At 41.3% G+C, this 23,826-nt stretch overlaps 1 protein-coding gene across 1 annotated transcript in view; it reads right to left on the bottom strand.

The window, feature by feature from the left end:
• Positions 1-23,567, bottom strand: part of kif16bb (kinesin family member 16Bb) — a 65,889-nt gene extending 42,322 nt beyond the window's left edge. Inside the window, exons 1-13 of the mRNA XM_024008529.2 lie at positions 23,425-23,567; positions 23,253-23,333; positions 21,469-21,541; positions 21,094-21,213; positions 15,327-15,443; positions 13,244-13,341; positions 11,827-11,942; positions 10,575-10,717; positions 9,932-10,100; positions 7,758-7,886; positions 6,082-6,257; positions 5,851-5,922; positions 5,389-5,448 (exon numbers count right to left, since the gene is read on the bottom strand). Of these exons, the coding sequence (XP_023864297.2) occupies positions 5,389-5,448; positions 5,851-5,922; positions 6,082-6,257; positions 7,758-7,886; positions 9,932-10,100; positions 10,575-10,717; positions 11,827-11,942; positions 13,244-13,341; positions 15,327-15,443; positions 21,094-21,213; positions 21,469-21,541; positions 23,253-23,299 (1,320 nt within the window). The 5' untranslated portion in view covers positions 23,300-23,333; positions 23,425-23,567. The remainder of the gene's footprint in view (positions 1-5,388; positions 5,449-5,850; positions 5,923-6,081; positions 6,258-7,757; positions 7,887-9,931; positions 10,101-10,574; positions 10,718-11,826; positions 11,943-13,243; positions 13,342-15,326; positions 15,444-21,093; positions 21,214-21,468; positions 21,542-23,252; positions 23,334-23,424) is intronic.
• Between the last annotated feature and the right edge of the window lie 259 nt (positions 23,568-23,826).

Here is a 23,826-nt window from a genome sequence, read left to right as displayed (position 1 = left end):
TTAAGTGTCCCTTAATTTTTTTTAGCAGTGTATATACAATGAGCAAAGTGATGCGGTTATACGTGGCTGCTAGTTCTGTGTATGCATGTGATCAAGGGTGTGTACAACTGCTGTCTGTGACAGCTGTGACCATTTTATTTATATATATATAAATAAAATACACAGTTGAAGTCAGAAGTTTACATACACTTAGGTTGGAGTCATTAAAACTTGTTTTTTAACCACTCCACACATTTCCTGTTAACAAACTATAGTTTTGGCAAGACGGTTAGGACATCTACTTTGTGCATGACACAAGTAATTTTTCCAACAATTGTTTACAATTTATAATATATATATAATATATATTGTTAACAATTTATAATATATATATATATATATATATAATATATATTGTTAACAATTTATAATATATATATATATTATATAGCAAGCAATGTTCTCGCTTTTCCTTAATTTTGAGTGCTGCTGAGGATAGACCTGTTTTAATCGATTATTTGGTGACGTGAATATATGTAGTATAGTTGTATCTAAAAAGGATAACATTTAATGTTCCACTATTTTTTGTTTTATGAAATTCACTGAAAATGGCCCTCCCCTTCCTCCTCTGAGGAGCCTCCACTGGTTTATACCCAATATTTTCAAGCCTTAGAGTATGACCCTGCTGTCTTACGTGGGGAACAAACACCACCATCTAGGACTAGTCCATGTAGACACTGTAGGAAAACTGAAGGCCTGAACAAGACCTACTTGAGAAGTGGAACCAATTTCAATGTGAAAGTAAATCGAGTCATTTTCAACTCGTCTCAGCTGGGCCAAGTCCATGTGAGAAACTCAACTGCTTTTCCTTGATTCCTCACCTTATCAAAACCCATTGATTGAGAAGGTCAGAGGTCTCTCCCCTCTGAACTTCTCATCCAATGGGTTGAGCAGGAGACGAGAGGAATCATGGAAATGCAATTGAGATTCAAATGGAGTGGCTGCGCGACCTGTGTTTTCCCCACCCCCTAGAACGCTTTATCCAACTTTTGCCTCAACCTGTCATCTCTGTGAAGCTGAAGTGAACATCAACTAACTCTTTCCTTGGGCCTGAGTAGCATCAACTAAACTCTGGGCTGGCACGCTTAAGTGTGAAGGGGGAAATTCTCTCCGGCACACTGATGAGCCATATGGGATGTAGAGCGAGTAAGCGATTAGGCATGTCTGATGAGTTTCCCCTTCTCTCCCTCACTCTTCTCCCAGTGTCAGATGTTGACTTCAGGACCATTTAAGCAGCTATAATGTCAGCTGGATGCCATTTAAGCTAAATAGCTGGAAAATTAAATAGCAACGCCATGTTGAGGTTCAGCAGAGCAACACTGACACCAGCTGGTAGGATACAGGAACTATAAGAAGCAGTTACATGGGACGGAATGAGGAAGAGAGGGTAATGCTGGTTAGACTGTTTCGTAAACAGGCAACTGGAATGTAGGAATGTAGGAAAACCTGCAACTAACTCCATATTGGGTTGCTTTATGACCATTTATAAGTATTCCAGTATACAGACATACATACATTGTAGAATAATAGTGAAGACATCAAAACTATGAAATAACACATATGGATTCATGTAGTAACCAAAAAAAGGGTTAAACCAGTCAAAATATATTTAAGATTCTTCAAAGTAACCCCCCTTTGCATGCTTGGCATTCTCTCAACCAGGTGTTCCTTGCTAAAAGTTAATCTGTGGAATATAATGCATTTGAGCCAACCAGTTGCGTTGTGACAAGATAGTCTTTTACAAAATAGCTCTAAGTGCATATTATGGCAAGAACAGCTCAAATAAGTGAAGAATGACAGTCCATCAGTACTTTATGACATGAAGGTCAGTCAATATGGAACATTTCAGTGCTATGATGAAACAGGCTCTCATGAGGACCCCACAGGAATGGAAGACCCAAAGTTACCTCTGCTGCAGACGATAAGAGTTATCAGCCCGAGAAATTACAGCCCAAATAAATGCTTCAGAGTTCAAGTAACAGACACATCAACTGTTCAGATACTGCGTGAATCAGGCCCTCATGGTCGAATTGCTGCAAAATCACTACTAAAGGACACCAATAAGAAGAAGACACTTGCTTTGGCCAAGAAACATGAGCAATGGACATTAGACCTGTGGAAAATGTATCCTTTGGTCTGGAGTCCAAATTGGAGATTTTTGATCCCAACTGCCGTGTCTTTGTGAGACGCGGTGTGGGTGAACGGATGATCTCCGCATGTCCCACCGTAAAGCATGGACGAAGAGGTGTTATGATGTGGGGGTGCTTTGCTGGTGACACGGTCTGATTTATTTTGACTTCAAGGCACACTTAACCAGCATGGCTTCACAGCATTCTGCAGCGATACACCATCCCATATGGTTTGTTCTTAGTGGGACTATCATTTGTTTTTCAACAGGACAATGACCCAACACACCTCCAGGCTGTGTAAGGGCTATTTTACCAAGGAGAGTGATGGAGTGCTGCATCAGATGACCTGGCCTCCACCAAATTGAGATGGTTTGGGATGAGTCGGACCTCAGATTGAATGAAAAGTGCTCAGCATATGTGGGAATTCCTTAAAGACTGTTGGAAACCATTCCTGCTGAAGCTGGTTGAGAGAATGCCAAGAGTGTGCAAGCTGTCATCTAGGCAAAGGGTGGCTACTTTGATTTAACACTTTTTGGTTACTACATGATTCCATATGTGTAATTTTACAGTTTTGATGTCTTCACTATTATTCTGCAATGAAGAAAAATAGTCCAAATAAAGAAAAACCCTTGAATGAGTAGGTATTCTAAAAAAACTTTAGACCGGTTGTGTATATACACTGAGTATATCAAACATTAGGAACATCTTCCTAAAATTTAGTTGCACAGCCCCCCTCCTCCCCTTTTGTCCTCAATTCGTCGGGGCATGACTCTACAAGGTGTCGAAAGCATTCCACAGGGATGCTGGCCCATGTTCACTCCAATGTTTCCCACTGTTGTGTCAAGTTGGCAGGATTTGGTATTGGTCCTCAAAAGGTTCTACAGCTGCACCATCAAGAGCATCCCGACTGGTTGCATCACTGCCTGGTATTGGCAACTGCTCGGCCTCCGACACACAGGCACTACAGGGGGTAGTGCGTACGGCCCAGTACACCACTAGGATCAAGCTTCCTGCCATCCAGGACCTCTTCACCAGAGGAAGGTCCTAAAAATTGTCAAAGGCTTCAGCCACCTTAGTCATACTGTTCTTTCTGCTACCGCATGGCAAGCGGTACCGGAGCGCCAGGTCTAGGTCCAAGATGCTTCTGAACAGCTTCTACCCCCAACCATAAGACTCCTGAACATCTAATTAAATGGCTACCCAGACTATTTGCATTGCCCCCCCCCCCCCTTTTTTTATACCGCTGCTACTCTGTTGTTATTATCTATGCATAGCCACTTACTTATTATCTATGCATAGCCACTTTAATAACTCTACCTACATGTACATATTACCTCAACTAACCGGTGCCTCCGCACATCGACTCTGTACTGGTACCCCCCTGTGTATAGTCTCGCTATTGTTATTTTACTGCTGCTTGATTTTTATGTCCTTTGGGTGGTGGACCATTCTTGATACACACCATTCTTGATAAACACAGGAAACTGTTGAGCATGAAAATCCGAGCAACGTTGCAGTTCTGGACACAAACCGGTGTGCCTGGCACCTACTACCATACCCTGTTCAAAGGCACTTAAATATTTTGTCTTTCCCATTCAACCTCTTAATGGCACAGATACACAATCCATGTCTCAATTGTCTCAAGGCTTAAAAATGATTCTTTAACCTGTCTCCTCCCCTTCATCTACACTGATTGAAGTGGGTAAGCTAACAGACCCAATCGAAGGGCTGATCGTTAAGAAGACAAAAGGGTACATGGACGAGCAAGTTCTAGTATTAAATCAAGTGGCCAGTGTGGCTTAGTGCAATTGTATTATAAGAATCTTGCAAAATCCTCCAAACAAAGTTTACTTACAAAATAACCAAAAACAATTTGGTTATTCTTTCCAAGCAACATTATTTAGTTCATAATCAGCATAGCAGGCTAATCACTCCACGACAGAAGAACTAATAAGCAGAAAACAAAATGTTCATTTACTGGAAAACTAGAATATACTCCACCAAAGTCCTGCTACATCAAGTGATTATACTGTGCCGAGTATCAACCAACTCATTTCCATACACCAGACAGCACTATGACGCCCGCTGAGCCTCTGTTACCACGTCCCAAATGGCACCCGATTCCCTATACAGTGCACTACTTTTGACCAGAGCCCTATAAAGGGAATAGGGTGCCATTTGGGATAGAGGTTCCGAGTTGACAGAACCAACAGCAAATTGGTCCCTGGATATTTAAGAACTTTTTTGTAATCTTATTTGGCTGCCACACAAACAAGGATGATTCTAGCAACATAATTGTGTGAGATGAGAAGCCAGGCAGCCAAGACTAAGTATATGTCCCAAATGTCACCCTATGTAGTGCACTACTTTTGACCAAAAGTAGTACACTATAAAGAGAATAGGTTTCATTTGGGATACAGCCTAAAAGATAAATAGTGCTTATACATGTCAAACGCCTATGGCCTTCTGAGGGAGCCGTGGATCTAGATAGACGGTCAGACAGAGCCCAAAGCTCAGACACTGACACACAGCCATCTGTTCGACTGATCTACTGGGAGAAGTGTACGCACGCGCATGTGTCTGAGAAAGTGTGACCGATAATCACACAAATGGAGACAAGATGACAGAGCCAGTGAAAGAAAAGGTTCAAATGTCGTATTGTTCACTAGGTTTACACAGTGACTGACATTCCAGCGGCCAAGACTAATTCTACATTCCAGCATACCCCAGATGTAAGAAAATGAGAACATGATATCATCTATCTAGTGGAGAGCCTTTGTTGCTGACCTATGAGTCAGCCAATATGCCAGCGATGGGGATGAGTGAGAGAGAGCATATCTCATCTAGCCAAAATTGTGTGAGTCAGAGAAAATTTTGTACGTAGGTTTAGATCCAAAACAGTAACAGAGGAAGGATTGCCAACTGCATCMCCACCATCTGGCATCACTATCATCAAACCATCATCAAACTCAAGTGGGTTACCAGCAGAAACACCAGTCTTCACCATGAGTGGGCATACTCCTTCCACCAAAAAGCTACAATGGCATTATCAATTTTGTTTTATTAATCTMCATAATTGTTAAGAGGGCCACAATGGAAATGTGTTTAACTTGGTCATCATCATTTGAAATCCATTGCATCCACAGGTGTGGTTGTAGCATTTTTCAAATGTCAAATAAATTGTAMAAAAATATATTTAAAAAATGACATATTAGCGTACCTTGAGAATGTTCTGGGTCTCCCCCCACTTGTTGGTCCACTCCCTGGTCAGTTCTAACACCTGTGGGAGAGCACAGAAGAGTTTACTACAAAGCAGGATCAATGASTTAGCTGTCTAACTTTAATAAACAACCAGAAATAACTGTTGATTTTCTAATTAATTAAAAAAGCTAAACTTATGCATTTCCAGTTGTTGAGAGAACTGTTGAGAACAGATCTGTAGTCACAAAACATTGACATACAACTTTTCATATTTGCAGAGAAACACATTCAGTACATTCCACTACGTACTGGCAGACACGGGCTACAGTGATAGGCTATAGGCTACAGTGAATGCATCCAGCTTTAGAATGTGTATGGCGATCCCAGCAGGAATAGAACCCAGACCTTAGGAGTCACACTCTGAGAAACATACACAAGTCAACCCAGGAACACTTCCTGTAGTCCTGAAGAGTGCACTCACTTTGACCTCATTCTTGTGAAGTTTCTCCTCCACCTTCAGTGTCTTGGAGAGATCCTGAGGAGAAAGGCGAGCCTGGCGAGAGAGGCCCTACTGTATGAGCATTGTACTTCAACATACCCTTACATAATCTCCCACACACACACACACACACACCTGGTTGCTTTGCTGGAGAGTCACATGTACAGATATTAGCCAAATGCTTTAACACACACACCCACCCTCCCCATCTACCTGGTTGTTCTTCTCCACTAGACCTTTCAGTCTGACAATCTCCTCCTGCAGTTTTCTGATGACTGTAACACTGCTGTCCTCGTTGACTGTGGGCTTGTTGACGATGTTCTTAGCTCGGTTAGCGTAGTGCAGCGTGCTCAGTGTCTCACTGTAGTTCACGTCAGCGGGAGAAAGAGCTGGGCGGGAACGTTGACAGGAACACATCTCTTACTAAAAATCCCCTGTACAGGAGTTAAAGCAAATGATAATCCCATGACTGAAACGTAAGACGATCGACTGTCTGCGGCCAAGTTAACAGTAGAAATACCACGAAAATCTGACCGTTTTCAATTTAGTCATTTTAATAACTTAATTTCAATAAAACCTTAAACATACCTGTCCCTGACTTTTCCTAAATATGTGTATTTTAGTAGTAGTACTTTGCGATAAATACCCCAAAAGTACAAAAACTTTTTGCATTTCTACCTCAAAATGACTGTATGCATATTAACAGTAAAATAGCCAGGCGTCCACAAGTAACAATAGACCAGTCTAATAAATCCATTTAAAATATATCAAAGAAATTCATAAATATTTTGTTTAGGAAGGTCATAGATTTTTATTTTCTTTAAATGATATTAAGACAATTTTATACCCATCAGACTATTGTCAATTTAATCTTGTCTTTAGGTTACATCTAAAATGTGTGCAAATTTAGTTTCAATATAGTTTAGGCGTAGTTTGGGTAAGGCATTAGCTGGGCAGGCAACTACTGTCTTACAAGCCGAAAATACAATATTGTCTTATTTTTGTATTTACAGTCTATGCGCTTCTGGATCAATCAATACATTTGTCTGATTACAATTAACATTTGGTGTCCTGAGGTTTCATATATGACATATTTTAAACATAAAAAATGCATTAATTTCACTATTTATTCTGGAATATTTACACAGTTGAAATATCAACGGTCAGGATGGCCATTCTAGTAGTTCTGGAATTCCGGCACGACGAGTGTTAACCTTCCCTTTCATGTAAAAAAAGTAATAACCATCATGTATTAAATGATAGTTGACTAATTCCAGTCCTTTTCAATATTGGATTCATATTTAATATACATCTCCCCCCCAAAAATACTAAATTAAATTGTAAAAATCCATATAACGTAAATCCATCGCAAAGAAGGATAACTTTAACTCAAGCCTGTATTTAAATCAGCAGCTGTGCTAAACAGTAATACCCAAAGGAATAGTATGAAAATTTCCCACCAAATAGGTTACATTACTAGTTCCCCCTTATCAACATGTAAAGGCATCGCTTAACTGCTTGGTGGCGGGAACAAAGAATGTGTTACACTGTGTAGTGTCAGAGGTAGGAATTAGATCAGTGGTATTCAAACTWTTTCAGTAGGGACACCATTTATTTCACGACCTCAACCCTTAATCTAATGGCAACCTTTAAAATCAGTACATTTCTATTTTTACATCAACAAGAAATAACCTTCAATTCATTTTCATCTCATCAAAATCAAGTCATCCAATAATTATATTTACTCAAAATGTTATTTTTCTATGTATTCTTCTCAAAAAGTCTGTATATTGTCCATTATAATATGTACTCTTACTTATTTTTTATAATTTTTATAAATATAGGATTGTGACCCCAATTTGAATACAACTGACTAAGATCAACCATACTTGCTATCATGATGGTCTTGGAGTTTCCTCCTAGGCTGTCTTTCAGGAGCCAGGTCAGAACAGAATCTCTGTAGGGGATGAAGTGCTGCTTCTTCCTTTTTCCCTTGTGGGAGCCCCCTCCATCTCCTCCTCCAGCCACACACAGACACAGAGCGAGAGACCAAGAGAGATAGAGAAAAAGCCTGGTCAGAACAGTCTCTGTAGGGGATAAACAGCTGCTTCCTCCTCTTCCCATGGTCTGGGACTGAGAGCCTTCACTTACTCCCTAATGCTCCAATTATATCATCTAGGAGAACACACACAGACAGAAAGAGGGGTTAGGACAGAGTCTTTATAGGGGGACAAAGAGCTGCTTTTTCCTCTTGGTAACCCCTCCAACTCCTCCTCCATGTAGAGACACACACAACACTGAAATAGAAAATTACACAAAAACATCCTCTCCAAAACCAACTACAAAAGCATGTAAGAATGTGCCACAAAACTGGACAGATAGAAGTGGAATCATAGGTACATGTAGCTACCACTTGTGCAGCAGACTGATTTAAAAAATGAATCCTTATCCAGAGTCTAATTGGTGTTATTAACTTATTAATAGCCTTACTGAGTCTAAAATGGAGTAAGTTGTTGTGTCATGGTTGGCATCAGGCATGGCACGTGTGTGTACCATGTCTGTGTCAGGGTTTGTGGCACTGGACATTTGAACTGTAGAATTTTAATTGAAATGGACATTGAGAAACGTACCGGACCCATGATTAGTGCATCCACCAACAGTCGTTAGAAATTCTAAATGCGATATGGTAATTCGATATGGTAATTCCGCCTCCCGAGTGGTGCAGCGGTATAAGGCACTGCATTGCAGTGCTTGAGGCACCACTACAGACAGCCGGCCATGACAGGGAGACCCATGAGGCGGTGCACAATTGGCCCAGCGTCATCCTGGTTATGGAAGGGTTTGGCCAGCATGTCCTTGTTCCATCACACTCTAGCAACTCCTTGTGGTGGGCCGGGAGCCTGTAACTGGACTTCGGTCGCCAGTTGTACAGTGTTTCCTCCAACACATTGGTGCGGCTGGCTTCCGGGTTAAGCAAGTAGTGTGTCAAGAAGCAGTGTGGCTTGGCAGGGTCTTGTTTTGGAGGACCCATGGCTCTCAACCTTCGCCTCTCCCGAGTCCGTACGGGAGTTGCAGCGATAGGACAGGACTGTAACTACCAATTGGATATCACGAAATAGGGGAGGAAAATGGGTAAAAAGTAAAAAAAAATTGAACTTTTTAAATAATTTATCTGATCTGTTTAGCTTAATATGTTGATACACTATTGTTTCTTCACATAATAAGCTCAGCAATGCGCACAAGGCAGTGGGCTACAGGTGAATCTTCGTTCCATAATGCAATTTTCAAAAGCTCAGCAATGCGGTTTCATATGACAGAGGTTAAAATATTGCTGTGTTTATAATTTGAAGAAACAATAGTGAATCAACATTTTAAGCCAAACGTTCTGATCTGCTGCATTTTTTTGTGGGCATTTAGAAAGAGGGGAGATCAAATATGCAACAACTAACATAGGTTGCTAATATGACTAGGATTGTGCCTTTGGATACTGGACAATGAAAGAAGGTTTATATAAAATAATTGCCTCCACGGATATGGTCTGGTTTTGGCTAGGCTTCTATGAAGCAAGACATGCCTCATAACATGTAGTAAAACGTGTTTCAAAAGAATTAAGTATATGTTTTCAAAATGCATACTGCTCATTAGTGGTGTGTGACGCGCTGATGAAGCCTGACTTGCGTTGCCTACGCATGCAGTTTGAGATGCTGTAGCAGCTGCTCTCGCGCTGTCTGACAGATTCTCCAAAGGCTCTGTATCCTGTACCCGCGTGATAAATAAGATCCATAACGAATATACTTCACACGCAAAACAATTTAATTCCACGAAATTATGCAAATTAACCTATAGACTGATAAGCATGAACAGTGATATGCATTTCCATCGACTAGAATTTCCATGAATGAATAGGCTAAAAAGCATCATTTTGCAATTCGATTGTTTTTCTTCGCCCGGACAATTGACCAGCAGCTATTTTATTTATTGGCTTTACTTTTTTTTTTTTTTTTTTATGTAATCGGCTAACAGAAATCCTGGTGTGTGTGTGTGTGTACTAAGCATCATTTACCAAGAGCAGAGATGACAATGCCCAGTGTGACCAGGGACTTGTTGATGTTGGCTCCTTCCTTCAGCCTGGCACCTGTGGCGCACGTTGCGTCAGCCCTTTCACTGCCCGCCAAATCTACCAGGTGGATCTTACTCACCATCTCACATGGCAGCTCTGCATCAAAACGAGCCTGGAGATGGGTACATATACTCAGAGCTGTTATCCATGGGAATGGATGAAGGGAGGGAGAGAAAGATCCAAAGCAAACCATCCATTTAACAGAGGGGAACTAACAATCAATACTGTGCTACTTAACATGTATAGCTGGATGTGGCTCAAAGCAAACATGTTCGATACTAATATTGGACAAATTTACTCAATAAATGGACTAACTGGCTCTTGAGGGCTGGTCTTCGGTTACACCCTAAGGCTAGAAGATAATGTATTTACAAAATCAAAAGTGTCAACTACACACACACCACTTGATAAGAAGGTTGTAAGCATGGTTGTGGGTTCAATTACCTACAGGGATCACACAGTGACACAGAGAAACATTTTTATGACTCAATGTACAGTAAGATGTTTGGATAAAAGTAGCATATATTGTTATATTAATCAAAATATATGTACTGAACACTTGGTCACCGACAGTGTGTGTGTGTACCTGTGTGAAGTTGATGGTGAAGATGGCGTGCGAGCGGCTGCTAACATCATTCATGCCCGTGCTCGACGTGGTGCGTTTGGCTTTCCCAGCATGCAACAGCTTCTCTATATCCCTGTAGTTCTGAACCAGGTGCTTCGACAGGTCTGAACACACACACCCCAAGGAGAATCACACCTGACACATCACATATGCTGACATGCTCAGATCCTGTTAGCCACTATGACCTGTCTGTGTTGGTTAGCATCATGTCTGTCTACGGCCCAGACCAGTAGGAGAATCTCACTAGAGAAAGGAGCCTTGTCAACATAGAAATATACCCTTTTCAGACTTATGGAACGTGCCGCCTTGAAAGCGCCTCGGCTACGACATGTTTGTTTGTCTGTAAGGGTACACTACAGCTTTTTAAATGCCTGCCATGAAACCTCTGGAGATTGTTTCGAAGCGCCACTGAACAGCCATTTTACTTGTCTGTAAAGGAATGCCGCTTCTGAAGTGGGACTAACGTCCATCACCAGAACTGTCAATTAAATAATCTCCAGCTGCCAGCACTCAGACCACTCTCCTAAAAAAAGGGATGTTAAAGTTAATTAAATACTGTGACTTACCAAGACATTTAGTAGAAATAAAACATCTAGCTACCATACCATAAAAAATTACACTGCAGTAAAAATCWGCGGTGTCTATTGTGGTCAGGGAAACATACAAAACATTCTATGCCAGAGCAGAATTCTACTGTCTGAAAAAGTACAGATGTTTCTGATGCAGAACGTTTTTTAAATTGTCTTAAAGGTTATCAATTGTTTCTATCGACACGTCACTGTACCGGCATTCTGTCTGTAAAGGGTAATATAATGAATAGAACGGTCTTGGAAGCTCTAACCCTGGTAATTTGACTGGTAAAGTCATGGGTATACTCGTAATGGCTGCCTGGTATTGTGATGCAATCATGTCCATGGTATTTTGAAATGTTCTATCAACTGATGCTGGATTGCTATGGTAATTTAGAATGGAATGTATTTTTGTAGTGTCAGTTGAGTTGACTCAACAAATTACAGCACAAATTGAAGGGTACACTTTCAGCTTTTACTTCCTATACTCAAAATGGCTGCCAGTCCACCCATTATGCCATCATTGACTTGCCTGGAGATGCCCTCTCTATTCATTGTATGTATATGCTTGTCAACATTAAGATTATACCACTGGTCTGTTCTTAATCAATGCGATAGTATGGTTGTGAGAGAGGAAGTCTTACCCTCCACATACGGCCCATCCTTGGGGTGTTCTCTGACCTTGAGTCCTGACCCGTTCTCTGGGCTCTTCTTAGTCGTGAGAAGATCCTGCACACGCTCGTTATAGATCTCCAGGTAACTAACAGAAAAACACATTGAACAATTCACGTCACCATCGTCGGGCTGCAGAACAATCTACCGAAAGCTTCCTTCAGTAGCTACATGCTCTAAAGAGGTTTGCCATTTGTGGTTAAAACTACTTGTCTTCATTCCACTATCACACCTCAGAGAATTACGTCAGTCTGTGAAGACGTTAGAAAGCTACTCCATTTCCTGATGTCTGTCACACTGACATGGCTGCTTTCATTCAACCATAAGAATAATATCGACACAACTTATCACTAGATCCAAATCATCCACTGACATAAATGGTATTTTCAAGCTCATTTTCAGCTCTCAGTTAACAAATTACCCAATTAAACCATGTCAGAAAAACACATTAAAATCCATGATTTTTTCTCATCGATTGTTGTACTGACAGAGATTAAAGAGACACTAACTTCAGAGCAAATAATATTCACAGCCTGAACAGAGATTCTGTTCGTTTGTTAGCGAGAGGAAATGACAGTGAATATTATTGCTCAGTTGTTTGGAAAACTCGAGTCAACGACCTGCCTACTTTAATGCTCACAATGATTTCTCTGTGAGTACACAAATGAAAGCTGAAACAACTTCCACCTGAGAACATTTTAAAACACCTAGATGATATTTATTGAATTACAATAGTTCTCACAACCCATTTATTCTGACAGTGTCTGGGGAAATGTTTTTATTTAGTCATAAAAGCCTAAATAATTATTACTGACAGGAGATATTAAATTACAGCGTTTCTTTATGCTCATTGGCATACAGACATACTGTACGCACTCTGTACTCCTCAATCATTCACAATGGGCAGAAGTCTTAAGGCAGAAGCTTAAGGCTTGCCAGTCAGGTCAGCTACTGTAGCAATTAGCTCAGCTCCTATGAGGATTGGCAGTCAGAACAGCGATCACTCCTCTATGGGGTTAAGCAATTAATTCAGCTAGCGGATAGCTAGCTATTGTCCCTCAGACTTCCAGTTGGGGCATCCTCCACATATTGTTCTTATCTGCACTACTGGCTAAAAGTCTAGCCAGGTAAACGCAGCAAAAACCAACAGGGATGGCTGCACATGGTCCATTCCTCACTTGTCAGGTAATTAGTTACTTGTTAGATAGGAGCTAAATTAATATGCCCTCCAGCCAAGACCGTTGGACCACGGTGTCTGCCAGACGTATTTAAACTGCTACTGGTCCCCCAGAGGAAATCTGTACCTTGTAGCCATCTCTTGCGTCACCATAAAATGTTCCGTGACAGCATCCTGGTTGTTGTTTGTTGCTCAGCAGTGCTGACTCTTACCTGACCTCTGTGCGGAAGGAGGCCCCATCCCCCTGGCTCTCCTCTGATATCTGACAGAACAGGCCTTCACAGATCCGTGGAATCAGACCTATATCTCCCTGCAACAGTAGAAAGTATGACAGAGGACTTACATTTATATTTGCTAAACATACTGTAATTCTATAATAAAGCCCTTCAGAATTATTTACATTTATTATAAATAAATGAAAACTGTATTTGATTAACCTTAGTACTATCCCTGATCACCATTAGAGGCTGTGTGTGGTAAAACGTTTCCTATATTCCATCTCCTCTTCTGTCCTGTACACACACACTGACTCATCCATTCAGGCAACTGCTTTAACAGCCTACAAATACCAACTAGCCAGCCAGCCAGGGAATCTAATGTGGAGTTAGCGTCACTGAGGCGTAACAGCACGTCGGTCCACTCTGATTTGTGATGTCCTGTCCTTGTTTCTAATTAGCACACACAGCAGATAGTGAATAATGTTATTAACAGCCCTGTATGATTATCCTACATGTTGACAGCAGCTCTGTATGGTGCTGTTGACCTTGTATAAAAGTCTCCTGGTGGTTAGACAAGCAGAAAACTCATTAGCCTCAGACGGTCTGACTTTTGTGTACTGAGTGTTTCCTGTGCAAGAAGAGATATGGGAGAGAGACAGTAAATGGACAGGACTCAGACGGCTCCACTCATCACATTTTCTGATTAGTGGAGAGAAACAAATCAAATTTTATGTTACATGCTCCGAATTCAACAGGTGTAGACCTTAAAGTGACATGCTTACTTACAAGCCCTTAACCAACAATGCTTTATTAAAGAGTAAAAAAAAGTAACATTGAAAATAAGAGTAACAAATATTTAACAGCAGCAGTAAAATAACAATAGTGAGGCTTTAGTTAGTCGAAGTAATATGTACATTTAGGTAGAGTTAAAGTGACTATGCATAGCAAATAAATAGAGTAGCAGCAGCGTAAAAGAGGGGTCTGGGTAGCCCTTTGATTAGCCGTTCAGGAGTCTTATGGCTTGGGGTAGAAGCCTCTTGGACCTAGACGTGGCGCTCTGGTACCGCTTGCCATGCAGTAGCAGAGAGAACAGTCCATGACAAGGGTGGCTGGAGTCTGACAATGTTTAGGGCCTTCCTCGGACACAGCCTGGTATAGAGGTCCTGGATGGCAGGAAGCTTGGCCCCAGTAAGATACTGAGCTGTACATACTACCCTCTGTAGTGTCGTGCGGTCAGAGGCTGAGCAGTTGCCATACCAGGCAGTGATGCAACCGGTCAGGATGCACTCGATGGTGCAGCTGTAAAACCTTTTGAGGATCTGGGGGCCCATGCCATATCTTTTCAGTCTCCTGAGGGGGAATATGCTTTGCCGTGCCCTCTTCACAACTGTCTGTGTGTGCTTGGACCATGATAGTATGTTGGTGATGTGAACACCAAGGAACTTGAAGCTCTCAACCTGCTCCACTACAGCCCCGTCGATGAGAATGGGGACGTGCTCGGTCCTCTTTTTCCTGTATTCCATAATCATCTCCTCTGTCTTGACCACGATGAGGGAGAGGTTGTTGTCCTGGCACTACACAGCCAGGGCTCTGACCTCCTCCCTATAAGCTATCAGGCCTACCACTGTTGTGTCATTGGAAAACTTGATTGTGTTGGAGTCGTGCCTGGCCATGCAGTCATGAGTGAACAGGGAGAACAGGGAGTACAGGAGGGGACTGAGCACACACCCCTGAGGGTCCCCCGTGTTAAAGATCAGCGTGGCGTATGTGTTGTTGCCTACCCTTACCACCTGGGGGCGGCCTGTCAGGAAGTCCAGGATCCAGTTGCAGAGAGAGATATTTAAAAAATGGATAGAAATGGTTCATTCAGGAAGAAAGTGTATTAAATTAGGAAAATTGGAACTTAAGGGTTTCTTACAGAATTGATTGAATTGAAATAATTGAAGGCAACACTACATAGAACTGCATATTATTTAATAGGATCTCTGTGGCACAAACACTAACTCAACAAACAGCTCTGTGACCGGAGTGAATCAACAATAGTGCATATTATCATGGTTTCTCAAAAGTGACTTACTGGGCTTCCCATCATGGTATGAGACTTCCCTGATCCCGTTTGTCCATAGGCGAACACACAGGCGTTATAACCATCAAACGCTGCCTCCAGGACATCACAGCCCAAGTCTTTAAACACCTGCAATGACACAGAAACATCACAGTGCAAGTCCTTAAACACCTGCAACTATATGCGCTGACCAACTGGCAAGTGTCTTCACTGACATATTCAACCTCTCCCTGTCGGAGTCTGTAATACCAAAATGTTTCAAGCAGACCACCATAGTCCCTGTGCCCAAGAACACTAAGGTAACCTGCCTACAGCAGCTTGCGAAAGTATTCACCCCCCTTGGCATTTTTCTTATTTTGTTGCCTTACAACCTGGAATTAAAATTGATTTTGGGGGGTTTGTATCATTTGATTTACACAACATGCCTACCACTTTGAAGATGCAACATATTTTTTTTGTGTGAAACAAGACAAAAAAAAACAGAAAACTTGAGCATGCATAACTATTCACCCCCCCACCCCAAARGTCAATACTTTGTAAAGCCACCTTTTACAGCAATTACAGCTSMRAGTCTCTTGGGGTATGTCTCTATAAGCTTGGCACATCTAGCCAGTGGGATTTTTGCCCATTCTTCAAGGCAAAACTGCTCCAGCTCCTTCAAGTTAGATGGGTTCCACTGGTGTACAGCAATATTTAAGTCATACCACAGATTCTCAAATTGGATTGAGGTCTGGGCTTTGACTAGGCCATTCCAATACATTTAAATGTTTCCCCTTAAGCCACTCGAGTGTTGCTTTAGCAGTCCCAGTCTCACATCTCTGGAAAACTGAAACAGGTTTCCCTCAAGAATTTCCCTGTATTTAGCATCATCCATCATTCCTTCAATTCTGACCAGTTTCCCAGTCCGTGCTGATGAAAAACATCCCCACAGAGGATGTTTTTCGGTTTTTAGAGGTCGACCGATTAGTTGGCCATASCGATTAATTAGGGACGATTTCACATTTTCATAACAATCGGTAATCGGCATTTTTGGACTAAAATTATATTGCATTCCAGGGGGAAACTGTGTGGCAGGCTGACCACCGGTTACGCGAGTGCAGCAAGGAGCCAAGGTAAGTTGCTAGCTAGCATTACACTTATCTTATAAAAAAAAACAATCAATCTTAACATAATCACTAGTTAACCTAGTAATATCATCAACCATAGCTTGTCCTGTGTTGCATATAATCAATGCAGTGCCTGTTAATTTATCATCGAATCACAGCCTACTTCTCCAAACGGGTGATGTTTTAACAAAAGCGCATTCGTTGCACTAATGTACCTAACAATAAACATCAATGGTTTTCTTAAAATCAATACACAGAAGTATATTTTTTTAAACCTGCATATTTAGTTAAAAGAAATTCATGTTAGCAGGCAATATTAACTAGGGAAATTGTGTCACTTCTCTTGCATTCATTGCATGCAGAGTCAGGGTATATGCAACGKTTTGGGCMGCCTGGCTCGTTGCAAACTAATTTGCCAGAATTTTACATAATTATGACATAACATTGAAGGTTGTGCAATGTAACAGCAATATTTAGACTTAGGGTTGCCACCCRTTCGATAAAATACGGAACGGTTCCRTATTTCACTGAAAGAATAAACGTTTTGTTTTCGAAATGATAGTTTCTGGATTTGACCATATTAATAACCAAAGGCTCGTATTTCTGTGTTTATTATATTATAATTATGTCTATGATTTGATATAGCAGTGACTGAGCAGTGGTAGGCAGCAGCAGGCTCGTAAGCATTCATTCAAACTTTACTGCGTTTGCCAACAGCTCTTAGCAATGCTTGATTCACACACTGTTCATGTGTTCAAGCCTATCAACTCCTGAGATTAGGCTTGCAATACCAAAGTGCCTATTAGAACATCCAATAGTCAAAGGTATATGAAATACAAATGGTATAGAGAGAAATAGTCAACGCGTCATAATTCCTATAATAACTACAACCTAAAACTTCTTAACTGGGAATATTGAACCACCAGCTTTCATGTTTCTGAACAAGGAACTTAAACGTTAGCTTTTTTTACATGGCACTTATACTTTGTTCTCTAAAACTGTGTTTTTCCAGCATTTAAACCAAATTGAGCATGTTTMATTATTTAAGACTAAATATATTTTATTTATGTATTATATTAAGTTAAAACAAAAGTGTTCATTGTTCATTCAGTATTGTTGTAATTGTCATTATTACAAATATATAAAATTTTAAAAAATGGCTGATTAATCGGTATCGGCTTTGAAAAATCGGAATCTGTCAACCTCTACACAGCATGATGCTGCCACCACGCTTCACTGTGGGTATGGTGTCCCCGGGATGAGGTGTTGGGTTTACGCCAGACATAGCGTTTTCCTTGATGGCCAAAAAGCTAAATTTTTGTCTCATCTGACCAGAGTACCTTCTTCCATATGTTTGGGGAGTCTCCCACATGCCGAAGACCAAACATGTTTGCTTATTTTTTTTCTTTAAGCAATGGCTTTTTTCTGGCCACTCTTCTGTAAAGCCCAACTCTGTGGAGTGTACGGCTTAAATTGATCCTATGGACAGATACTCCAATCTCCGCTGTGGAGCTTTGCAGYTCCTTCGGGGTTATCTATGGGTCCCTTTGTTGCCTCTCTGATTAATGCCCTCCTTGCCTGGTCCGTGAATGTTGGTGGGCGGCCCTCTCTTGGCAGGTTTGTTGTGGTGCCATATTCTTTCCATTTTTTAATAATGGATTTAAATGGTGCTCTATGGGATGATCAAAGTTTCTGATGTTTTTTAGAACTCAACCCTGATCTGTACTTCTCCACAACTTTGTCCCTGACCTGTTTGGAGAGCTCCTTGGTTTTATAGTGCCACTTGCTTGGTTGTGCCCCTTGCTTAGTGGTGTTGCAGTCTCTGGGGCCTTTCAGAACAGGTGTGTGTATATACACTGAGATCATGTGACACTTAAATAAAGTCCACCTATGTGCAATCTAACTAATTATGTGACTTCTGAAGGGAATTAGTTGCACCAGATCTTATTTAGTGGCTTCATAGCAAAGGGGGTGAATACATGTACACGCACCTCTTTTCCATTTTTTTTAAACAAGTTATTTTTTTAATTTCACCAATTTGGACTATTTTGTGTATGTCAATTACATGAAATCCAAATAAAAATATATATAAATACAGGTTGTAATGCAACAAAATAGGAAAAAGACCGACCCATAGCACTCACATATGTAGCCATGAAGTGCTTTGAAAGGCTGGTCATGGCTCATATCAACACCATTGTCCCAGGAACACTAGACCCACTCCAATTTGCATACCGTCCCAACAGATCCACAGATGATGCAATCTCTATTGCACTCCACACTACCCTTTCCCACCTGGACAAAAGGAACACCTTTTTGAGAATGCTATTCATTGACTACAGCTCAGCGTTCAACACCATAGTGCACTCAAAGCTCATCACTAAGCCAAGGACCCTGSGACTAAACCCCTCCCTCTACAACTGGATCCTGGACTTCCTGACGGGCCACCCCCAGGCTGTAAGATTAACACATCCACCACGCTGATCCTCAATCAATCAAATGTATTTATAAAGCCCTTCTTACATCAGCTGATGTCACAAAGTGCTGTACAGAAACCCAGCCTAAAACCCCAAACAGCAAGCAATGCAGGTGTAGAAGCACGGTGGTTAGGAAAAACTCCCTAGAAAGGCCAGAACCTAGGAAGAAACCTAGAGAGGAACCGGGGCCCCCTCAGGGGTGTGTGCTCAGTCCCCTCCTGTACTCCCTGTTCACGCATGACCGCATGGACAGGCACGACTCCAACACCATCATCAAGTTTGCCAATGACACAACAGACCTGATCACAGACGAGACAGACTATAGGGAGATCAGAGATCTGTCCGTGTGGTGCCAGGACAACAACCTATCCCTCATCGTGATCAAGACAAATGAGATGATTGTGGACTACAGGAAAAGGAGGACCAAGCACGCTCCCATTTTCATCGATGGGGCTGTAGTGGAGCTTCAACATCACCAACAAAATAACATGGTCCATGCACACCAAGACAACCATGATGAGGGCACTGTTACRTACTAATTCTCAGAGTAAAAACTCAACTGACACTATGAAAGCTTAACCAAGTTTATTCTTCCCAGAGGATCAATACAGCTGCATTAGACAAAGACATTGTTCACAGAAGTACTGATATTTAACCCTTTCTCCTAGGCTGAGTCTCCTCCTACACATCTGAACAAACATCTTGTTTGTCTTTACTGCTAGGCAGGACAAAGTAATACAGCCATAAACTTATTTCTCCCTTAATGTAACCTGACATGATCTCGACCCCCCTTCATCACTAATCCATGGCTCTCTCCCCTTATCAATGCCTGCCACATGTGATCACTTCCCTGCACTCAATATATCAATAGGATACCTGATATAATGTAAACGTTATACATTACCCTCTCTCCCTCAGTGACATGAATAAGTATATTTCATATTCTCAGACCCCAACAGAACCCTATTCCCCCTCAGGASACTGAAAAGATTTTGCATGGGTCCCCAGATCCTCAAAAGGTTCTACAGCTGCACCATCGAGAGCATCCTGAATGGTTGCATTACTGCCTGGTATGGTAACTGCTCAGCCTCCAACCGCAAGGCACTACAGAGGGTAGTGCGTACGGCCCAGTACATCACTGGAGTCAAGCTTCCTGCCATCCAGGATCTCTAGACCAGGCGGTGTCCGAGGAAGGCCCTAAAAATTGTCMGATTCTAGCCACCCTAGTCATAGACTGTTCTCTCTGCTACCACATGGCAAGCGGTACCGGAGTGCAAAGTCTAGGTCCAAGAGGCTTCTAAACAGCTAAACAAGCCACAAGACTTCTGAACATCTAATCAAATGGCTACCCAGACTATTTGCACTGCCTCCCCCACCCCTCTTTTACATCGCTGCTGCTCTCTGTTATCATCCATGCATAGTCATTTTAATAACTACATATACATATTACCTCAATTACCTCAACTAACTGGTGCCCCCACACCTTGACTCTGTACCGGTACCACCCTGTATATAGCCACGCTATTGTTATTTGACTGCTGCTCTTTAATTATTTGTTATATWTATTTATTTATTTTTTTCAGGCATTTTCTTCTCTCCAGGCATTTMAAAAAAACTGCTTTGTTGGTTAAGGGCTTGTAAGTAAGCATTTCACTGTAAGGTCTACCCATTGTATTCAGCGCATGTGACAAATAACATTTGATTTGGTTTTAGGTACAGAGTATGCAATGGTTCGGGACAGGTTCACAAGAGTTGGTCTTACTTGAACATGTATAGTATTATATACAGCCTCAGACAGTGCATGGTGTACAAAACACTGGAATCTTAGTAGACAGTGGTGAGAGAGGAGCATAGAGGTCTCCTATATGTAATCATATGGGGTGCAACAGTGATGGGGGTGGTTGAAGAGGGCCCTGGGGGTGAGAGTAAGAGGTGAAATAGGGGTTAAGCCTGAAGCATGTGTGAAAACGGGGTGAGTTCAGTCGGTATCTGAGGGTTCTGCTCTCGAGTACAAAGAGCTTGAAGAACATCACTGCAGGACTCAAGTCTGGAGCTGAAGATAAGATGTACAGCCTCTTCTCCATGTAGAAAAGAGAACACACACACCACAGAGTATAGCTGATGAAGTTGTAACCAACAGCTTACCACTTGGCTTGAGAGTGGCTGCAGGTTTAGAGGTGTGTGTGTGTTCTATACCTTCTCCTGAGGCACAAAGTTGGGGCTTCCGACATCGGTAGAATCATAGGAGAAATCATAGGAGAATGACTGTCTGCCTCTTTCCTTCAGGCCAGTGCCAGGGGTGCCTTTGGAAAGGTGCTACAAGCATAATCGCTTAGATTAATTTATAAAACAGGAGAGGTATTGTTATTTTAGTCATTGTGCAACATGTCATCCTCATTCTAGAGCCTTTAGTTGGTCCCAATATTTGTACAAAAATGTCTCTTAAACATTGTCTGTTTTTTTGAATGCATATATATATATATATGCATTCAAAAAAACAGACAATGTTTAAGAGACATTTTTGTACAAATATATATATATATATAGCATTGAAATGAATCAATAATTCACCTTTTTGTTGCAATCTATAGAAGTGGTGCTCCCCTCCATGTGGATAATGACCTTCGCAGACACTTCCTTTTCTCTGTGAAATTAATGTAGACTTTTGAGCAGTTTACTTGAAGTCAGTCAGGCTGTTTTATGTAGAAAACTGAATACAATGCCCAATGTTGGCCTACAGCCAATTGATTGGTAGTGCCTTGATAAATACAGTCAGTGTCGTGATGATAATTTACTTGAATCAGAAATTCCCCTCTTATCAGGTAAGAAGAGTTTGAACTGTGCAGTTATTCTTTGAAAAATCACCATTGGACTTCAAAATGTGTTGTGCGAATCATGACTATATCAAACATATATAGCCTTCGTTCATATGCTGGGTCATATTTAGCCCATTTAGACGCCAACTACATTTAGCCCCTATTGACGATAGTATCTTCTGGCCGGGGGAGTTTTATTAAGAGCCCCAACGCCTGCTCAAAATGTTAACGCTGACGGTTTGGTTTTGGAAACATAAGGAACGCATGTTCAATATCAGCGAGAAATCATTTTATTTTACAACAGGGTTATATTACTACACACCTTTATAGTCCAAGGACCTTAAATGTTCTGTTTAGGGGAGAATTGGCTGTGGCAGCCAAATACTCCATCTAAACGTGAATCAATTCTCAATTGCATTATTGTTCTAGAAACATAAAGCACCCTCCTTTTTTTCAGTGACAACACATTTGTGTATTCCTATTGCACACAGGTGTTCGTAGACGCAGATGATTAGCACAGATAGTCGACTCTGCTCTGTTTTCCCTAAACAAGCGCTGTAACATGGACATATGGCTATGTGGGAACCCTAACAATATAAAGAGTAACATTAGGCTTCTTTAGTCCATTAAAGGGCTAAGTCATATAACAAAAAAATATGCTGATATGTCAACATGACTGTACATAGCCCAGTGGTTAGAGCGTTGGACTAGTAACCGAAAGGTTGCAAGATTGAATCCCTGAGCTGACAAGGTAAAAATCTGTCCTTCTGCYCCTGAACAAAGAAGTTAACCCACTGTTCCTAGGCCGTCATTGAAAATAAGAATTTGTTCTTAACTGACTTGCCTAGTTAAATAAAAGTWAAATAAAAAAAATAAAGGCCTAGTTGAAAAAGGGGATATGAGTTTAGGAAAGCCTGTGATAGTACATTAAATCAGTTACACAGTTTAAATCAAGTATTTTAGTTTTYACCAAAAGTCAACCTTTAAAGTGATTGTCCAATGTTTGCAAATGTCTATGAAATATGACCTATAATTAAAAGACAAGTGAAATCGTTATCCTGACAAATTTTTGTTAAAAAGTATGTTAAAAAGCAGATTTTCTGTGTTGATAGTGTGGAARCACCCCAACAACAGAATGGTGGAGGTGTATACTGGTCATTAAAAATATTAAGGTGAGTAGACTGCTGATTGGCCAGACATCATCCTCTGAGGAAATCGCAAGCATGTTTTAAACGGGCTGTTTGAGGTGTAGTTTTTGGAAGTGTTTTTTCTAGAATGTATGCCTTGGCCACAAATACCACTATAGGATGAGTCAACAACATTATTTGGGTAGGAGTTAACAGAATATGAACATATGAGATAGTAACTGAACAGTTAAAACTGCAACATTTKTACTTTCCACTTATACTGTTTTCAAAATGCCGCTCCATGTACCCAAGAGAAGAATAATAAGTAATGTCAAACTGTGTAGAAGTGCTGGAAATACTGTTCATTATCGTTGCCATAGTGCGTATTGACTGACTCCATCAGTATACAGACCTTTTGATCAAGGGTCGTACACGGACAGCCACACGCACTGACGCCATGGCACAGCGCACTTTCGTCCAAGTCACCTGAGAACTGCACCGTGTCAGTCACATAAGTAGCTACAATCCGTTAACTTTGAAATGGCAATAAACTGATTCAGCTTTAATAGCTGTGGGAAACYTACTCGTTTGCAGGCCTCTTCCAATAGTTTACTTCTCAGAACGGACTGATATCAACTTGATTAACTGCGTGATGCAGCTGCTGCCATTGTGCTTGTCCCCGTCTGCACAGACTCACCGCTAGGTGKCTCTACTTGATTTGGGTACATAGGATTGGGCTCCAGTCTTCCACGGCCATGTCAAGAAGGTATTCCGCCACAGATAGAGCAATGAGAAAGATATTTAACCGGATGTATAAATGTGAAGCATCCGCTTGGCGTTTCCACTCACTACCTTATATGGTGGTTAGAGAAGGCGCAGTGGCCAGTGGGAGAAGATGGAGCGAGATGGATTGTGGACGAAATTCTGACAAATGTTCTCATCGATTAAACATTTGATCTCAACAGTTTTCTGTTCCCAAAACTATA

Source organism: Salvelinus sp. IW2-2015, linkage group LG18 (assembly GCF_002910315.2).
Source record: "Salvelinus sp. IW2-2015 linkage group LG18, ASM291031v2, whole genome shotgun sequence".
In the NCBI taxonomy this organism is placed as follows: domain Eukaryota; kingdom Metazoa; phylum Chordata; class Actinopteri; order Salmoniformes; family Salmonidae; genus Salvelinus; species Salvelinus sp. IW2-2015.
The sequence above is the reverse complement of the archived record's forward strand: the minus strand, read 5'-3'. Positions and strand labels throughout refer to the sequence as shown.